The following is a 16,222-nucleotide window of genomic DNA, read 5'->3' as shown; positions in this document are numbered from 1 at the left end:
TAAATAGGGAAACCTAAAAATCTTGATGATTTGATGAATTGATGAACAATTCTGATTTGTAGCTTCAAAAATTGGGAGAAAAGATTCACCTTAAATTTAGAATTTTACAGCCATTTGCAAGACTTAGTCTTAATTTTGTCATCTCTAGCTTATAATCTCAGTAAGAAAAGTGCCATGATTTAAACTTAAATAATCAGAAAGTATTCAACTGACAATATGTAACTGCTATCACTACTCCCACTGACAAACAACTGTATGGCACAGTGAACAGACTCTCATGAATTCATGGCTCATGAACAGACTTTCACTCAGCTTCTAGGTTCCTCCTCTGTCAGCACACTTCCCTATACCACATCTACTCATTTCAGACGACTTTTAAATTCCCAGAATGTCCATGACTCTAAAACCATTTCACCTGCCTGGAAAACCATCTGTTTTTAGGCATCATTTATTTAAATAATAGCTCTTAAGTTAAATTTCTCACAGTTCCTAGAACAATGAGTACATCCATTGATAGCACTTACTAAAATACAACAATTACTCATTAACATGTCCATCCTTCCCACTTCTTCCGCCCACCCCTCACACACACAAATACCTTCATCTGTGTAATCTCAACATCTAAATGCTTAACGTTTGATTATAAAAATGAACATTTTTGAGGATATTCTTTTTTCTCTTAAAACCCTCCTGTTGAAAGACTTTTTTTTTTTAATGTGAAAGCTGAAGGCAAACACTGCAATGTCTACACATTCAAAGAGAATCTTACCCCTTATGGTATATTAGACATTTGTTTTTCTAAGTCTAAAATAATTCATTATGTCAAGAAGACTATTGCTGAGGTCTAAGGACAAAGGGCACTAACATTGTACAAAACAAAGACGGTTAAAAATCTAAAATATGTGGAATTTGCTTTGAAGGATAAAAGACTAAAAAAAATGAACTGCCCTAAAAAAGAATGATTGTACGTTTATCAAACACTCAGCTTCGTTTAGGCATTTCATTAAGCCATTTATTGCTTCAAATGTGTCACCATGAACATTTTAATATACACTCCACAGCAGTAAGGCCTCAATTTTCATCACCTATAAACTGTGAACCCACATTCGGATTTTTCTTATGCCACCAACTGTTACACGAGTTTTGTACAACAAAGATTTTGAATGTGTATAATACCAAAAATGCTCATATACCCCTTGATGTAAATGTCACAAAGAATTATTAATAGTTGGCCACATTTTTTTTTCGATGAGGTAGTTCCATGTTTGGCCCATTATATAGATCTCAGATATTAACAGGTTCCACCCATTACTAAATAATTGCACAAAATTTTTGTTTACGTCTTTATACACGCTTCAAAATATTCAACGTTTGAGCTTAAAATTTGTCAAAATGTTTTTCTGAGTGATTTGGTTAAATAGTGGAATTCACACACTGAAAGGGACTAGCTATAGCAGCTGGAAACAGGGATGTTCCTGACTCTGACAAGAACTCTCTCTTAAAATAAGGCTGTACATAAGGCTTTTTCCTTGAACCAATTCCTATAAAACAGTGAGTTTAGAAAAGTCATTATGTATAAGATTAAACAATACCATTGAGCATCCCCAGGCAACATGCTAATAAGCTAATTGAATACTACATTATATATTATTTCTTTAGGGTTTATAAAATCTCCAAGAAAATACTGAGTATCATGAAATCATGAGTACCCACAAATGAACCTAACTTAGTTTTATGGGCTGTCCAGTTATAAAATTAGACTGCAGCAGCTCAGAACTGTGGAATCTCGAAGCTGGAAGAGACCTTGAAAATCCCCTATCTAATCCATACCCTTTTGGGTAGCATTGCATAGATTTTACAGTTTTCTATATAAGTTCTAAGAGGCTCATAAGTGGTTTTGATTAAAACATAAATCTGATGGGCCCAGTACATTTCAATATAAAAGAAATATGACATAATAAGTATTTCTAAAGTTTTAAGGATTTTTCTACCGACCAGACTCAATATTATACCTTAAATAAAACTTCCACTATGCAAAATTTCTAGTTTAAATAGCACCTATAGAATAAAACTTTCAGGATTGCTTACAGACATCCTGAAGCTGGCATCACCCTGGTTTAATAAGGGCCAGAGTGACTAAAGAAGTGAATTAACTGGCATACCAACATGTGGTAAAAGCAAAAAGAGAACTGAATTTTAAGCTCCAATCCAAGGGGTCTCTCTACTTCAGTTTGGCCACAGTGCCTCAAGTCAAAACAACTATAATGATTATTTCCGTTCGTCTGCTGTAATTAGACTTCTTTCATGTCCCTTAGACTGAAGGTAAAGCCAGGGGGATCTTCTAGAAAAATACATTTGCATTTCACATTTACATAAAAATGTCTTTTCCTTATTTCTGTATCACAAATTCCAAGCATTATTAAAGACATAACAGATTACGCAGCATTCTGTGTCCTGGGCCTCTGTCCTTTTGAGATTATGAAAATTGGAAGTTAGTTGGAATTAAGAAATTTTCATTATTAAGTGTGTAAAGTATAAATACAAGTAATTTTTTAAAAACTTTATTTTAACACCTAATACAATTCCAATTTTAAGGATTACTTGCACAAAAAAATAAACACATTTGGTATAAAAATGTTATCACTTTAACACCCTTTCCCCTCAGCCCTCCCACCCCACCCTCATGAACTGCACTCTGTCTGGATGCAGAAACATATAAAGACTAATGGCCCAGATTCGTTTTTACCTACAGGAGTTTCTGTTTATGTACCCAGGTACTCTAGAGGACATCAGCCCACTTTATCACATGAACCATTTGCTTCAGCCCGCTGAATTTAGTTTCACAAAGAAACAAAGCTTATTATAAAGGCATTTAAAAAACCATTATCTTTTTAGAAGCACTTTTTTTTTTGCAACCATTTATATACAGTGTTACATAACAGCTCTGGAGTACAGTACATGCAGCAGAACATACCTGTTGAATATAAAATACTTTTCTTAAAATCTTCATCGTTGGAATTCTTTGAAGTCTACATTATAGAATGCCCATTACTTGGAGAAAATGGTTGAGGAGTACAAATGTCTGCATACGTTGGCCACTGAAATAATCCAAGGCTAACTGGAGTAATATTTGGAGCACACCAGGAGTGCATAAATAATTTACTTACATTATTAAAATACAACCCATAAAATTTAAGTTCAAGATCTTATAGGATTGTCTATGTAAATCCTTTAAGTGGTTGCCTGCAAATGCACTGCTTCTTCTTTTTTTAAAGTCCTATATAAAATGTTGAAGCTTTTTTCTTCCACAAACGAAATGGCCTCCCTTATTTGTGCCGACTGCCTCTCCTCTTCATGGCAGCGGTGCACTGTGGACAGTACCATTTTCCTTTGGGGGCTTCTGTCAATCCAACACATCCATAATGGAACCATTCTATGGGGCACTAGAATGCAAAAACGCCAAGTAGTTTTTAGTAAAAGATCAGGAAGTATGTTAAAACATGCCCGCCCAGCAGATTAAATATTCATAATTAGATTGATGGAGACAGAACTTAGACATCTAGGAGATGGCTTTATAGATCATTTAGTCCAACTGGTAGGGTTCAGAGATGAGGAAATGGAGACACAAAAAGTTATATGCATCTTTGTTAACTCTGAGCTTCATGTAATCTACTCCCATAATCTTAAAATAATGAACACAAATCATTAATTTTTGTTAAGCTGGAGAGTATGTGGATACCAACTCACAAGGACAAGAAGTAAGATGGGTCTCTCACATAGCAGGTAAATGTATTTTAAAGATTTTGTTTAATATTCAGCCTTATTTATTTCCATGGAAAAGAAATGCAAAAAAGCAAAATGGCTGTCTGGGGAGGCCTTACAAATAGCTGTGAAAAGAAGAGAAGTGAAAAGCAAGGGAGCAAAGGAAAGATATAAACATCTGAATGCAGAGTTCCAAAGAATAGCAAGGAGAGATAAGAAAGCCTTCTTCAGCGATCAATGCAAAGAAATAGAGGAAAACAACAAATTGGAAAGACTAGGGATCTCTTCAAGAAAATCAGAGATACCAAAGGAACATTTCATGCAAAGATGGGCTCGATAAAGGACAGAAATGGTATGGACCTAACAGAAGCAGAAGATATTAAGAAGAGATGGCAAGAATACACAGAAGAACTCTACAAAAAAGATCTTCATGACCCAGATAATCATGATGTTGTGATCACTGACCTAGAGCCAGACATCCTGGAATGTGAAGTCAAGTGGGCCTTAGAAAGCATCACTATGAACAAAGCTAGTGGAGGTGACAGAATTCCAGTTGAGCTATTCCAAATCCTGAAAGATGATGCTGTGAAAGTGCTACACTCAATATGCCAGCAAATTTGGAAAACTCAGCAGTGGCCACAGGACTGGAAAAGGTCAGTTTTCATTCCAATCCCAAAGAAAGGCAATGCCAAAGAATGCTCAAACTACCGCACAATTGCATTCATCTCACACGCTAGTGAAGTGATGCTCAAAATTCTCCAAGCCAGGCTTCAGCAATATGTGAACCGTGAACTTCCTGGTGTTCAAGCTGGTTTTAGAAAAGGCAGAGGAACCAGAGATCAAATTGCCAACATCTGCTGGATCATCAAAAAAGCAAGAGAGTTCCAGAAAAGCATCTATTTCTGCTTTATTGACTATGCCAAAGCCTTTGACTGTGTGGATCACAATAAATTGTGGAAAATTCTGAAGGAGATGAGAATACCAGACCACCTGATCTGCCTCTTGAGAAATTTGTATGCAGGTCAGGAAGCAACAGTTAGAACTGGACATGAAACAACAGAATGGTTCCAAATAGGAAAAGGAGTTCGTCAAGGCTGTATATTGTCACCCTGCTTATTTAACTTCTATGCAGAGTACATCATGAGAAATGCTGGGCTGGAAGACACACAAGCTGGAATCAAGATTGCTGGGAGAAATATCAATAACCTCAGATATGCAGATGACACCACCCTTATGGCAGAAAGTGAAGAGGAACTAAAAAGCTTCTTGATGAAGGTGAAAGTGGAGAGTTAAAAAGTTGGCTTAAAGCTCAACATTCAGAAAATGAAAATCATGGCATCCGGTGCCATCACTTCATGGGAAATAGATGGGGAAACAGTGGAAACAGTGTCAGACTTTATTTTTCTGGGCTCCAAAATCACTGCCGATGGTGACTGCAGCCATGAAATTAAAAGACGCTTACTCCTTGGAAGGAAAGTTCTGACCAATCTAGATAGCATATTCAAAAACAGACATTACTTTGCCAACAAAGGTTCGTCTAGTCAAGGCTATGGTTTTTCCAGTGGTCATGTATGGATGTGAGAGTTGGACTGTGAAGAAGGCTGAGTGCCGTAGAATTGATGCTTTTGAACTGTGGTGTTGGAGAAGACTCTTGAGAGTCCCTTGGACTGCAAGGAGATCCAACCAGTCCATTCTGAAGGAGATCAGCCCTGCGATTTCTTTGGAAGGAATGATGCTAAAGCTGAAACTCCAGTACTTTGGCCACCTCATGCGAAGAGTTGACTCATTGGAAAAGACTCTGATGCTGGGAGGGATTGGGGGCAAGAGGAGAAGGGGACGACAGAGGATGAGATGGCTGGATGGCATCACTGACTCGATGGACGTGAGTCTGAGTGAACTCCGGGAGTTGGTGATGGACATGGAGGCCTGGCATGCTGTGATTCATGGGGTCGCAAAGAGCTGGACACGACTGAGCGACTGATCTGATCTGATCTGATTTATTTCCTCATAAAGTAGAACAATCTATTTGTAATTAAAGATGTAAGGATCTCCCTGGCTTTCCTTTTTTGGCATTTATCTATTTCTAGATATGCAGAGGAAAAGAATTCCACTGTGTAATATATTAAGCGGTTCTATACTCTGACAGAAAATCTTAGCACTCCAAAGAGCACAAAATGAGAGGGATCAGAGAGAGTGTGATGCGGTATTTATAGAAATATCATTCATCTTTTCCACCAAGCATCCCAGAAGACAGTTTACAATGTCTTCTTGGGACGGTTTTGCAGTCATCATGAACAGCCCACAAGTGGGTCTGCAGAGGGAGGTGGAAGGAGAGCCTTTTCTATGTGAACCGTGTTATGGGGAGCCTGGCAGGTCAGGGAAGTACACACTTCTGTGTGTCAACTCTGATCAATCTTCAAATTGCTTTAAAATTTTAAACTCTTATTATCAACCTTAGCAGCCTGACATTATTGATTAGCCCTTTATTAGAATTCAGGCTTCTGTCACTTCCCTGGAGGAAAACATGGACAAAAGGGAGCTAAGCAGTGTGACAGTAAGAAGGGAGTGGAAATTACTAGACAAAAATATTCTCAGCATTCAAGAAAAACATATCTCTAACTCAAAATAAGCTTCAAGGAAAGTAAACAGGAATTCTTTTCTTCCAAACCTTATTTTTTAATATCAGAAATGGCTCTTACTGGCTGACACCTGCAGAACACAGCAGGAAATACACTCTAATGGGAGGACAATAACCCACATCAGAAGCCTCACCTTTGCATCATTTTTCCTGAAAGTATTGCTCTAAAGTTCCAATTCTTCATTGTGATAAGAGAACCAAATCCTAGCAAACACAGAATTCTTTGGCAAAAGGGAAAAAGGGTGTTTCTAATTTTCATACAACCTGATGCCTTTTGAGAAATGTAATCTGCACATAAAACCATAAAATTAGCTTTAAAAAAGTTAAAATAGGGAACACATTAAGGGACACTATCTTATTTGGGGGAGGAATATTCCAGCCTTAATATAATTAACATTACTGCAAACCTGTTTCCTTAGACTGAGAGACACACTAAACAAAAAATATACATTCCAGTAACAATAAGGTGAGACCTGTTTTTTCATTCCTAAGTAGAAAAATTTAATACTTACATCTTGGTTATCACAGCCCACCATCTCACCATAGGATACCTAGTTAAAAGAAAATTAAATATTTTTATTATGACTATATTAACAAGCACCTAAATTCAAATAACTGTTTATGATACTGTAAAGAAAATAGAGGGAAATACACAGAATATACAACTGAGTTAAGAAACAGGGCATGTAGCCTTATACAGTTTATGGGTTTTTTTTTCTGAAGGATTTTTGGGGGCAGGGGTGTACAGCAGGATAACAGAGAAATTACATGCTCTTTGAAAGTCTATAAAAACTTGTTCTATAAACTACCTTGACAAAAGAGTCAATTTTTTGAGTGGCTCCTTTAATAAAGATTTTAAGTTTCTTTCTTGGTTATCAACATAAAGTTTTTTTTTTTTACTTTTTCTTGGGTCATGTTCGGTCATATATATTTTTGCAGTCAGTAGTCTATTTTACTGAAACTTCTAAATTATCTGTTTATTACATGTCATTTCTCATTTTTCTTTTTGCTTTTCATCACTAGCTGGAGAGTATGTGGATACCAACGCACAAGGACAAGAAGATGGGTCTCTAACATAGTAGTTAAATGTATTTTAAAGATTTTAATATTCAGCCTTATTTATTTCCTCATAAAGTGGAACAACCTACCTATAATTAAAGACATAAGGATTTCCCTGGCTTTCCTTTTTTGGTATTTATCTATTTCTAGATATGCAGCAAAGAATTCCACTGTGCAATATATTAAGTGGCTCTATACTCTGACAGAAAATCTTAGCACTCCGAAGAGCACAAAATGAGAGGGATCAGAGAGAGTGTGACACAGTATTCATAGAAATCTCATTCATCATTTCCACCAAGCATCCCAGAAGACAGTTTACAATGGTCTTCTTGAGACGGTTTTGCAGTCATCATGAACATGTCTTTTTATCAGAAGCAGGAAGAGGATATAATAAAAAACCAAAGGTATTTTACTGGAGTAAAAAGAACACTAAAAAAATGAAACAGCTCTTTTCCTATTTTATTCAGATTATGCTTCTATAGACACATCAGACTCTTACCTGATTACAAATGCAGTATCGTGGTTCATTGGGGTCATAAGTCCAATCAACCTGACTGTTGGAATCAGATTCTGGTACCACTGTTGCTTGTTGGGAAATTTCCTGTACAACAGTTGATGATGAAGAACATGATGACAAGGAAGAAGAGGAGGAAGAAGATGATGACTGTTGGCTTGAAGACTTGTTGTTGTTTCTGAAAAAGCAGTATCAGTTTTATTTGCTCAGCATCCAGAATAACTTAATTGAGAGTAACTTCTAATTAATGGCATGAAATGAAATAACAGTAAATATACAAAATACTCTTTAACACTCAAGCCATCTGATAAATGGATGTAAAAGCACAAGTGTTTAGAGCAAAAAGAGCAACATTTTTCATAATAGCTTATTTTTGTTTCAGATTTTGTTTTCTGGAAAACAAAAATATTCAAAGGAAATTCTTTTAAAATATTTCAAAGTTTTTAGAATAAACTTTTAATCTGTTACTTCTTACCGCTGTTTAAAGAGTAGGCCATCCTTTTAAGAATTAGTATTAGTTATGGCTTCCGTACAGACATTCTTTGTATTTTTAAGCAAACTGAATACTCTTGATTAGAATCAAAAATACAAATACATGGAAGCATTTGATGAAAATGATAACCATCATCTGATATGGGAATACTCACCTATGTAGAACATGAAGCAGAGTGTGTTAAAATCCACAAGAAATTTACCATTATACATATGCTAACAAATTTTAAAAATATGAAACTTTATCATCAGCAGTTATAATAAATTTGGGTCACTAAATGAATTTTTAGATATTTAGCACTTTTGTGGTAACTCTACATTGATCATTCTTTTAGAGATTCATCCACAGGAAGCACAGGAACACAGAAAATATAACATTTACTGACAGAAAATATATTTAAAAATAAACTGATACAATTATGATATAATTCTTTTGGACTAGCAACTGAACTCTCATTATGTATGAACACCTAACACATGCAGGTACTTTGGAAAGATGGTGCCAAATGCTATTAAGTTTTCATATGTGTGCTAAGTCGCTTCAGTCATGTCTCATTCTTTATGATCCTATGGACTGTAGCCCATCAGGCTCCTCTGTCCATGGGATTCTCCAGGCAAGAACACTGGAGTGGACTGCCATGCCCTCCTCCAGGGGGTCTTCTGGAACCAGGGATTGAACCCACGTCTCTCATGTCTCTTCCACCGGCAGGCAGGTTCTTTACCACTAGCGCCACCTGCAAAGCCCCTTTCACATGTATGCGTTCATACAATCATCCTAAGACTCGTATCTACAAAATCTAGGGATATTTTCATAATTTCAATTTAGGAGACATAATATCAAGGACTAAGACAATTTGTTCTTAATTAAAATGAAGACCAGAAAACACATGGCAGAACAAGGGGTTATAAGTTAGAAAAGGTTTCATTAATGGTTTATCTTAATGAACAAAAGAAAGCAATGAGAGGTCATCTATTAATAACCCCAATTCAAGACTTTAGAAAAATCAAGGTTTCTTAGAACTTTTTAAGGACTTTACCTCTTTCTAGGTAAGTCATTGTGAAGTAAATGTCATGTCTTCCCACCTCCCCAGAGTTCACCCTGACCCATTATATAAATACATGCATGTGTGTGTGTGTCTGTGTGCTGAGTCGTGCCTTACTCTTTGTGACTCCAGCGGCTATATTCTGCCAAGCTCCTCTGTCCATGGGATTTCCCCGGCAAGAATACTGGAGTGGGCTGCCATTTATGACTCCAGAGGATCTTCCTCCCGACCCAGGGATTGAACCCAAGTCTCCTGTTTGGCAGGTGGATTCTTTACCACTGAGCCATTTGGGAAGCTGCCTCTGTTTACTACACGGAAGCCCAGCTGGATGCTAGGTAGTCTGCACACTCAGTAAAGGTATGAGCTACTATAACAATAAAACTTACTTGCTCTTTCTCCCACTCCTTGAGTCGGCTGTTGATGAGCTGGCGTTCTGTGTTAATGTAGTCATGAGCGCAGATGATGATGAATAGCCAGCTGTTTCCCGGGGCATGGAAAACTCTTTTCCCAGCTGAAAGTCATTATTCTTAAATGCTTCATAACTGGCCTTTAAACTTGATGTCCTTCGTCCCTCTTTCATCTTAAAAAAGGCAGTCATTGATATTATTAATACATATAAATATGCACATTTTCTTTTGTCTATTTACAGCATTATTTTGGCTTATCTAATATTATTTTGTTTTAAACCATTATGTTCATCATTGTAATTTAAGATATTTTACATAAAGATTTACGATCAGTTTTTACCCAGTTACGAGGTAACTACAGGATGGGTAACTTAATTCGGAATATAGATGATAGCCAGCACAGAAATGAACAAACTCAAGGCAACCTAAGTTCCAAGGCTACAGAGAAAGCCCTGGAACGGGAAGAAAGAATAAAGTATTGTCCCAGCTTTAAACATTAGCTATCATAAAACTAGGATTAAAAATGAAACTATACAATGCAAGAAAACTCTTTTTGTTCACATCAAGTTATTTCTGCTAGAGTCTGCCAAGGATTCAGACAAAACTTAACATTCCATTTCTAAACCTTTTCTTTTTTACCTGAGCTGTAGCTTGAACTGCTTGGGCTGCTGCCATGGTAATTGCCCCCGCACCAGTTCCTGAAGATAAGGAGCCAATATTATAGGATGCCAGAGGTTGGGAGGAATTCACATTGTAAGCGTTGTTGGAAGCCGCCGTGGAATTATTATTTCGACAACCTGTGTAGAATTAAAGAAGGAATGAAAATGGTTAGACAGAACAAAATGTCAGTGAGCTTAAAGTATATTATTTCTCAGCACAGATACAATGACTAAATTAAAAATTTCATGTCACAAATTTTCTTTTTTTTTTTCTTCTTCTTACGGTAGACTCTAACCAGGTAAAGAATCTGTATAATTAACCTTAAATGCTGTCATTCCCCTTTATTTTAATAAAAACCAAAAAAGAAAACAATCACATTTAAGATAATAAACTTACCTAGAGTATTTTCCTTAGAGGCATCTGATGTTAGGGTAGATAAAAGAGCTTCAGATTTAAACTTCTTTTCAGGTAAATGATCTGTTGTCGTATGGTGAGAGGTTGGGTTATATTTCCTTTCTGAATATAAATAAAGAATTCATGTGTTTTTAAATTTTAGAGAACTATGGGCAAGGCATAATACATTCATCTGATTATAAACCAAAACAACATTATGTTTTCTGAGAAGACAAGAGAAATAGAACTCTTTGTGCCACATGTCGTATTAACAGCTGACTGCTCAGACATTTAAAAAACTTCAGTAGCAAAGCAGCGAAGTAAGCCATGATGCATACTGGTTTCATATATAACATGAGAGATTTTTTTTTTTTAAACATTACCTACAATTTAAAATATTTTTCAATCAACTTTTCATATCAAATTGATTTGTCAAAAAAAGGCATCAATACAGTCAATCTAGTCAGCTAGCATCTGACTAAACCATTCATTTACTCACTAACTCAACCATTTGAGACTTTATTATATGCCAACAGTAGGCTAAGCACTTGAGAAAGGATGAAAAAGAACACTCCCTAGAGAGAAACAGGTTATTTGTATCTAGAGAGTATACCCTGCTGTTATTACCACACATTCTTCCTTTGAGAATGCCAGGGAAAACAGACTACCTGTTCCCAAATCAAATATGCTCTTCCCAAATGAAGAAGATAAATCTGCCAGTAGTTGCAATGAAAAACTGTATCTCACAAGATAAAAGAAACAGGAGGATATCTGTTTCTCAATCGGTTGTGCAGAGCTAATGAAAGAGAATATATAGATGATACAATGAATTTTTAATTGTTTTTAAGATTTTAGCTCTCCTAAATCAAACTTACTCTCCACTGGAGTATGTGAGTGAGCATGGTGATTGTTCACTGGCTGTGAAGGAGTGTCTAATTCCAGAGATCCTAAAAAACCAAAAAAAGAGAGATAAGCACAGAGATACACTGCCATGAGATGTCACCAGAGAACTTTACACATCAATCAGCTACAGGACTGTGGACCCTTAACCAGCAGAGGACCAGCAAGCTCTGATGTCTATGCCTGTACCATTTTAGTCAAACACAATAGAGGGTCATCACTGCCTATTTTACCCTGCGCCAATCTTATCCTCTTTCTAAACAGTAAGTAATCCATTTTTTAATATTCACCTTTAAGTACAAAATGGGTCAAGGCATGCTAATGTCTGGCTAAGGAATTCACCACATTTGGTACCACATAAGTGGATGAATTGGATGTTATAATTTCATTACTGATGAGACCTGAAAAACTCAACCTAGTGTTAACCGAGTTGAAGACCTTTTAATGGGAGATCCTAAAGTATCAGGTGATGGGACATTACTATAGGAAAGAAAATTCTTTGATCATTAAAATGATATGTGAATATAAAGACTTCTAAGGGAAGTTAGGGATTTTGCTTGTGAAAAGTGATGCATAGATCTCTACCTCCAAGTTTTAAAATACTTTTAAAGAATGTCCTCAGTTTATCTTGGTCCCTTGAGATGAAATTATGGCAGGGCACAGGGTGGAGCAGTTTTCATAACTTGATCTGATGACTTTCATATGCTTGTGTCCTTACAGAGGATGCTTCATTAACCTCCCTGAGGTATTGAATAGGCATGGATTTACTGCTACTCACAGCTATTATCAGCATTTCAAGAAAACAAAACATTTTATTTTGTCTCAAGATACTTATCATCCTCAGATAGGATTCCCTTGGAATGAAGTATCACAAATAAATTAGATAATCATCTAAAGTGATGGACCTATTTTTGAACACAAAAATGCAACTATTGTACCAAGGATTCATGTGTGGTTGTGCCCTAGCTGACCTGTAGAGAGTATATGAATAGAGATATATGTAACCTAACACTCTAAAGAAACCTTTCATCCATGTGTAGAAACAGGTATATGTTCTTGCTACTGATATGTACCAAGAAAAAAGATGCCTGAACCTTTAGTTAAATTATATTAGAAATCGGCCATAATACTGACTTGATTCAACTAACATTTAGTGAGTGCCTACTCAGGGCTTACCATGGCACCATCTGCTTTTATGGACACTGTCTATTTAGGCTGAAGAGCTAAATTCGTTCAAGAAACAGAGCTCATGTCTCCATTTTGGGGAAATCTCCTGAGTTAAACCCTAGGAATGATAAGAGTAAATTATAGCAGGAGATCAAGTCCAAACAGTCCAACTGCTGGGGACCAAATGATCCCACCAGGTGCCTCTGTCCACCAAGGAGCAGGATCTGAGAAGTGTCTACGGAACCAGTGTCTCCTCGGTGACGTGCACATGCATTGCAGAGAAACATGAAAATGGCTTCTTACTGAGAAGAGAAGTTTAGGAAAGACTTCTTTGAGAAAAAGAGGAGATGCTGAAGAACTCATTAAAATCTTTCTCAGTAGCACAATTGAGGGAAAGCTTTAAGGAAGTTCTTAACAAAAAATAACCATTTTCCTCAACACATAAGTGCCTAAACAAACCATGTAATGCCAGATGATTGACTTGTTTCTAAGATGCTTGCATTTCTTTAAATCTTTGTTCCTACCATTCATCTTACTGGCATATGTACATTATTAAAAAAAGAAAATGACTTAATATGTTATCGTCATACAGAGCGAGTGGATGATATATAATTTCTCCAAGTATCCACAACCCAAACAGTCCAACTGCTGGGGACCAAGTGATCCCACCCAGGTGCCACCATCCACCTAGAAGCAGGATCTGAGAAGTCTCTGCAGAACCAGTGTCTCCTCGGTGATGTGCACATGTATTGCCCAATGGTGATGGAAAATTGTAAATTTTACTTACGCCTCTCTAGTATCTCTGTAATCCCAGCATTATCAGCTTCCAGCTCCATTTTAAATTTAGCCAGTTCCTGATCCAGCTTTCTCAAGTGTCGATCTACCTGTTTCAAAGAAGATCAAAGATAACCACCACAATTTGGGACACTATTAAAGTGTCAGTTTAATGAGGAAACCTAAATTTTGCTTCTTTTAGTGCATCTGCTCTGGATCCTTGAGCAAGTCAATTAACCTACACTATAGGTTTTTATTCTATAAAATGAGGTTGCTAGGCTAAATATCTCCCAAGTCTCCTTGAATACATTTTAAGAAACCAGAATTGCAATTTGTCAGAAAATGTTTGGAGGAAGTAGGCTATGAAACATAAGCAAAGATGAGGGGTGGGTGGCATAGGAAACTTTTCATATATGCCTTGGGATTACTTTCAGCCTAATCTCCTCCTTATAACAAGACCATCCACACTGCCAGACCATAGTAACTGTTACTTACAGTAAGGAATGAAAGATCCTCAGTCTACAAACAAAGAGCCTCCTATACTTTACACATACATTTCTCTAAGGCAGGAAAGCATACCATTATACTTGTAAACATTTATGTAAAGAGTTGAAACAAAAAGGGCTTTTAGCCAGAAAGTTCCATTCCACAAAAAGCTTGGTCAAAATGGTTTTCTTGAAATACTGTCGCACTTGGTTAAGGTGGCAAAATTGTATATTCTCATTCACCTAGAGATGTTTGGACTGACTTCTGAAAATTTTATAATACCTCAAACTAACAACAAGTCTTCATTTATTTTTTTAAGCTTAATATTAAATATGGAGAAGGCAATGGCACCCCACTCCAGTACTGTTGCCTGGAAAATCCCATGGATGGAGGAGCCTGGTAGGCTGCAGTCCATGGGGTCACTAAGAGCTGGACACGACTGAGCGACTTCACTTTCACTTTCCATTTTCATGCATTAGAGAAGGAAATGGCAACCCACTCCAGTGTTCTTGCCTGGAGAATCCCAGGGACAGAGAAGCCTGGTAGGCTGCAGTCCATGGGGACGCACAGAGTTGGACACGACTGAAGTGACTTAGCAGCAGCAGCAATATTAAATATCTCAATACTTTTTCAAATTTACTGCTTTGAAGTCAAACCAAAAAAAAAAACAAAGTCTTGAAAAATATTCATGTCATATTATTAGCAATACCTTTTTTCAAATTCTAATGTCCCTCTTAATCACTGTCATAATTAAGAGTAACTTTCTTACAAATATCAAAATGTCTCCCATACATCAGAAGGCAAAAAATTAAGTAAGACTGTCAATGAAATAATGTGTATGTAAGTGAGGGGGTAGGGAAGAAGAGTACCAAAAGACAATCTGTGGGTGTTAGAGGCCAGGAAATGTGTTTGGTGCATTAAAAGGACTATGTTTTCTAGTCCTTGCTCAAACCTCTTGAGGTAGGCTAGTACTGTCTCCATTTCATAAGTGAAGAAACTAGGCTCAGAAAGGTTAAGCAACACCTGCAAATTCAATAGCTAATGCATTACAGAAACAAGACTTAACTCTGATCTGTTTGTAACAAATTGTGCTTCACTGTTTATACCTAACATTGCCTTCTGAATTTCCACATGCAGGAGCCAATATCTTAACTGAAAGTAATATAATTCAAATTGAAAAAACATAAAAATATTGTATTATTATTTATATTTTATATATAAACAGCAATCATTGAGATGTTGGTTTGTGACTTTTCAATTAATTCATAAGCCCAATTCTCCTTCCAGCTTCACACACGTGTTATTTTTCAGAGCTTTGTAAAAGCTCTACAATATTTAAAATCCTATAGGCTCGGAAAAGGCAATGGCATCCCACTCCAGTACTCTTGCCTGGAAAATCCCATGGATGGAAGACCCTGGTAGGCTGCAGTCCATGGGGTCGCTTAGAGTTGGACACGATTGAGCGACTTCACTTTCACTTTTCACTTTCATGCATTGGAGAAGGAAATGGCAACCCACTCATGTTCTTGCCTGGAGAATCCCAGGGACGGGGGAGCCTGGTGGGCTGCCTTCTATGGGGTCGCACAGAGTTGGACACGACTGAAGCGACTTAGCAGCAGCAGCAGGGTCACATCTATATTGTAGACACACGCTCCTATTCAAAGAACCTGCAGGTAACTGAGCATCCTTTAATGGAACTGCCTTTCAATAATAAAGTATGAACACAGACCTCTTATTCAAGAATATCTCTTACATTGTCAAAATTTAATCTCAAGGGAAATCAGAAAAAATACTCATGCTTAAATTCCAAGTCTACTTAATGCAATGAAAATACTCCACCACCTTTCTTACCTACAACTATATTACTAATAAATACTGAGTTCCTACTGTGTGCATCAGTTCCGTTCAGTTCAGTCACTCAGTCATG

The 16,222-nt window shown here is 36.9% G+C and overlaps 1 protein-coding gene across 1 annotated transcript in view; it reads right to left on the bottom strand.

The window, feature by feature from the left end:
• Positions 1 to 986: 986 nt before the first annotated feature.
• Positions 987 to 16,222, bottom strand: part of ING3 (inhibitor of growth family member 3) — a 28,409-nt gene continuing 13,173 nt past the window's right edge. The window contains exons 5-12 of the mRNA XM_061414528.1: positions 13,823 to 13,919; positions 11,844 to 11,915; positions 10,972 to 11,091; positions 10,555 to 10,712; positions 9,895 to 10,088; positions 7,959 to 8,151; positions 6,913 to 6,951; positions 987 to 3,443 (exon numbers count right to left, since the gene is read on the bottom strand). Coding sequence (XP_061270512.1) covers positions 3,327 to 3,443; positions 6,913 to 6,951; positions 7,959 to 8,151; positions 9,895 to 10,088; positions 10,555 to 10,712; positions 10,972 to 11,091; positions 11,844 to 11,915; positions 13,823 to 13,919 — 990 coding nt within the window. The 3' untranslated portion in view covers positions 987 to 3,326. The remainder of the gene's footprint in view (positions 3,444 to 6,912; positions 6,952 to 7,958; positions 8,152 to 9,894; positions 10,089 to 10,554; positions 10,713 to 10,971; positions 11,092 to 11,843; positions 11,916 to 13,822; positions 13,920 to 16,222) is intronic.

This window comes from Bos javanicus, chromosome 4, assembly GCF_032452875.1.
Source record: "Bos javanicus breed banteng chromosome 4, ARS-OSU_banteng_1.0, whole genome shotgun sequence".
Lineage (NCBI taxonomy): Eukaryota > Metazoa > Chordata > Mammalia > Artiodactyla > Bovidae > Bos > Bos javanicus.
This window is presented reverse-complemented; position numbering and strand designations above follow the sequence as displayed.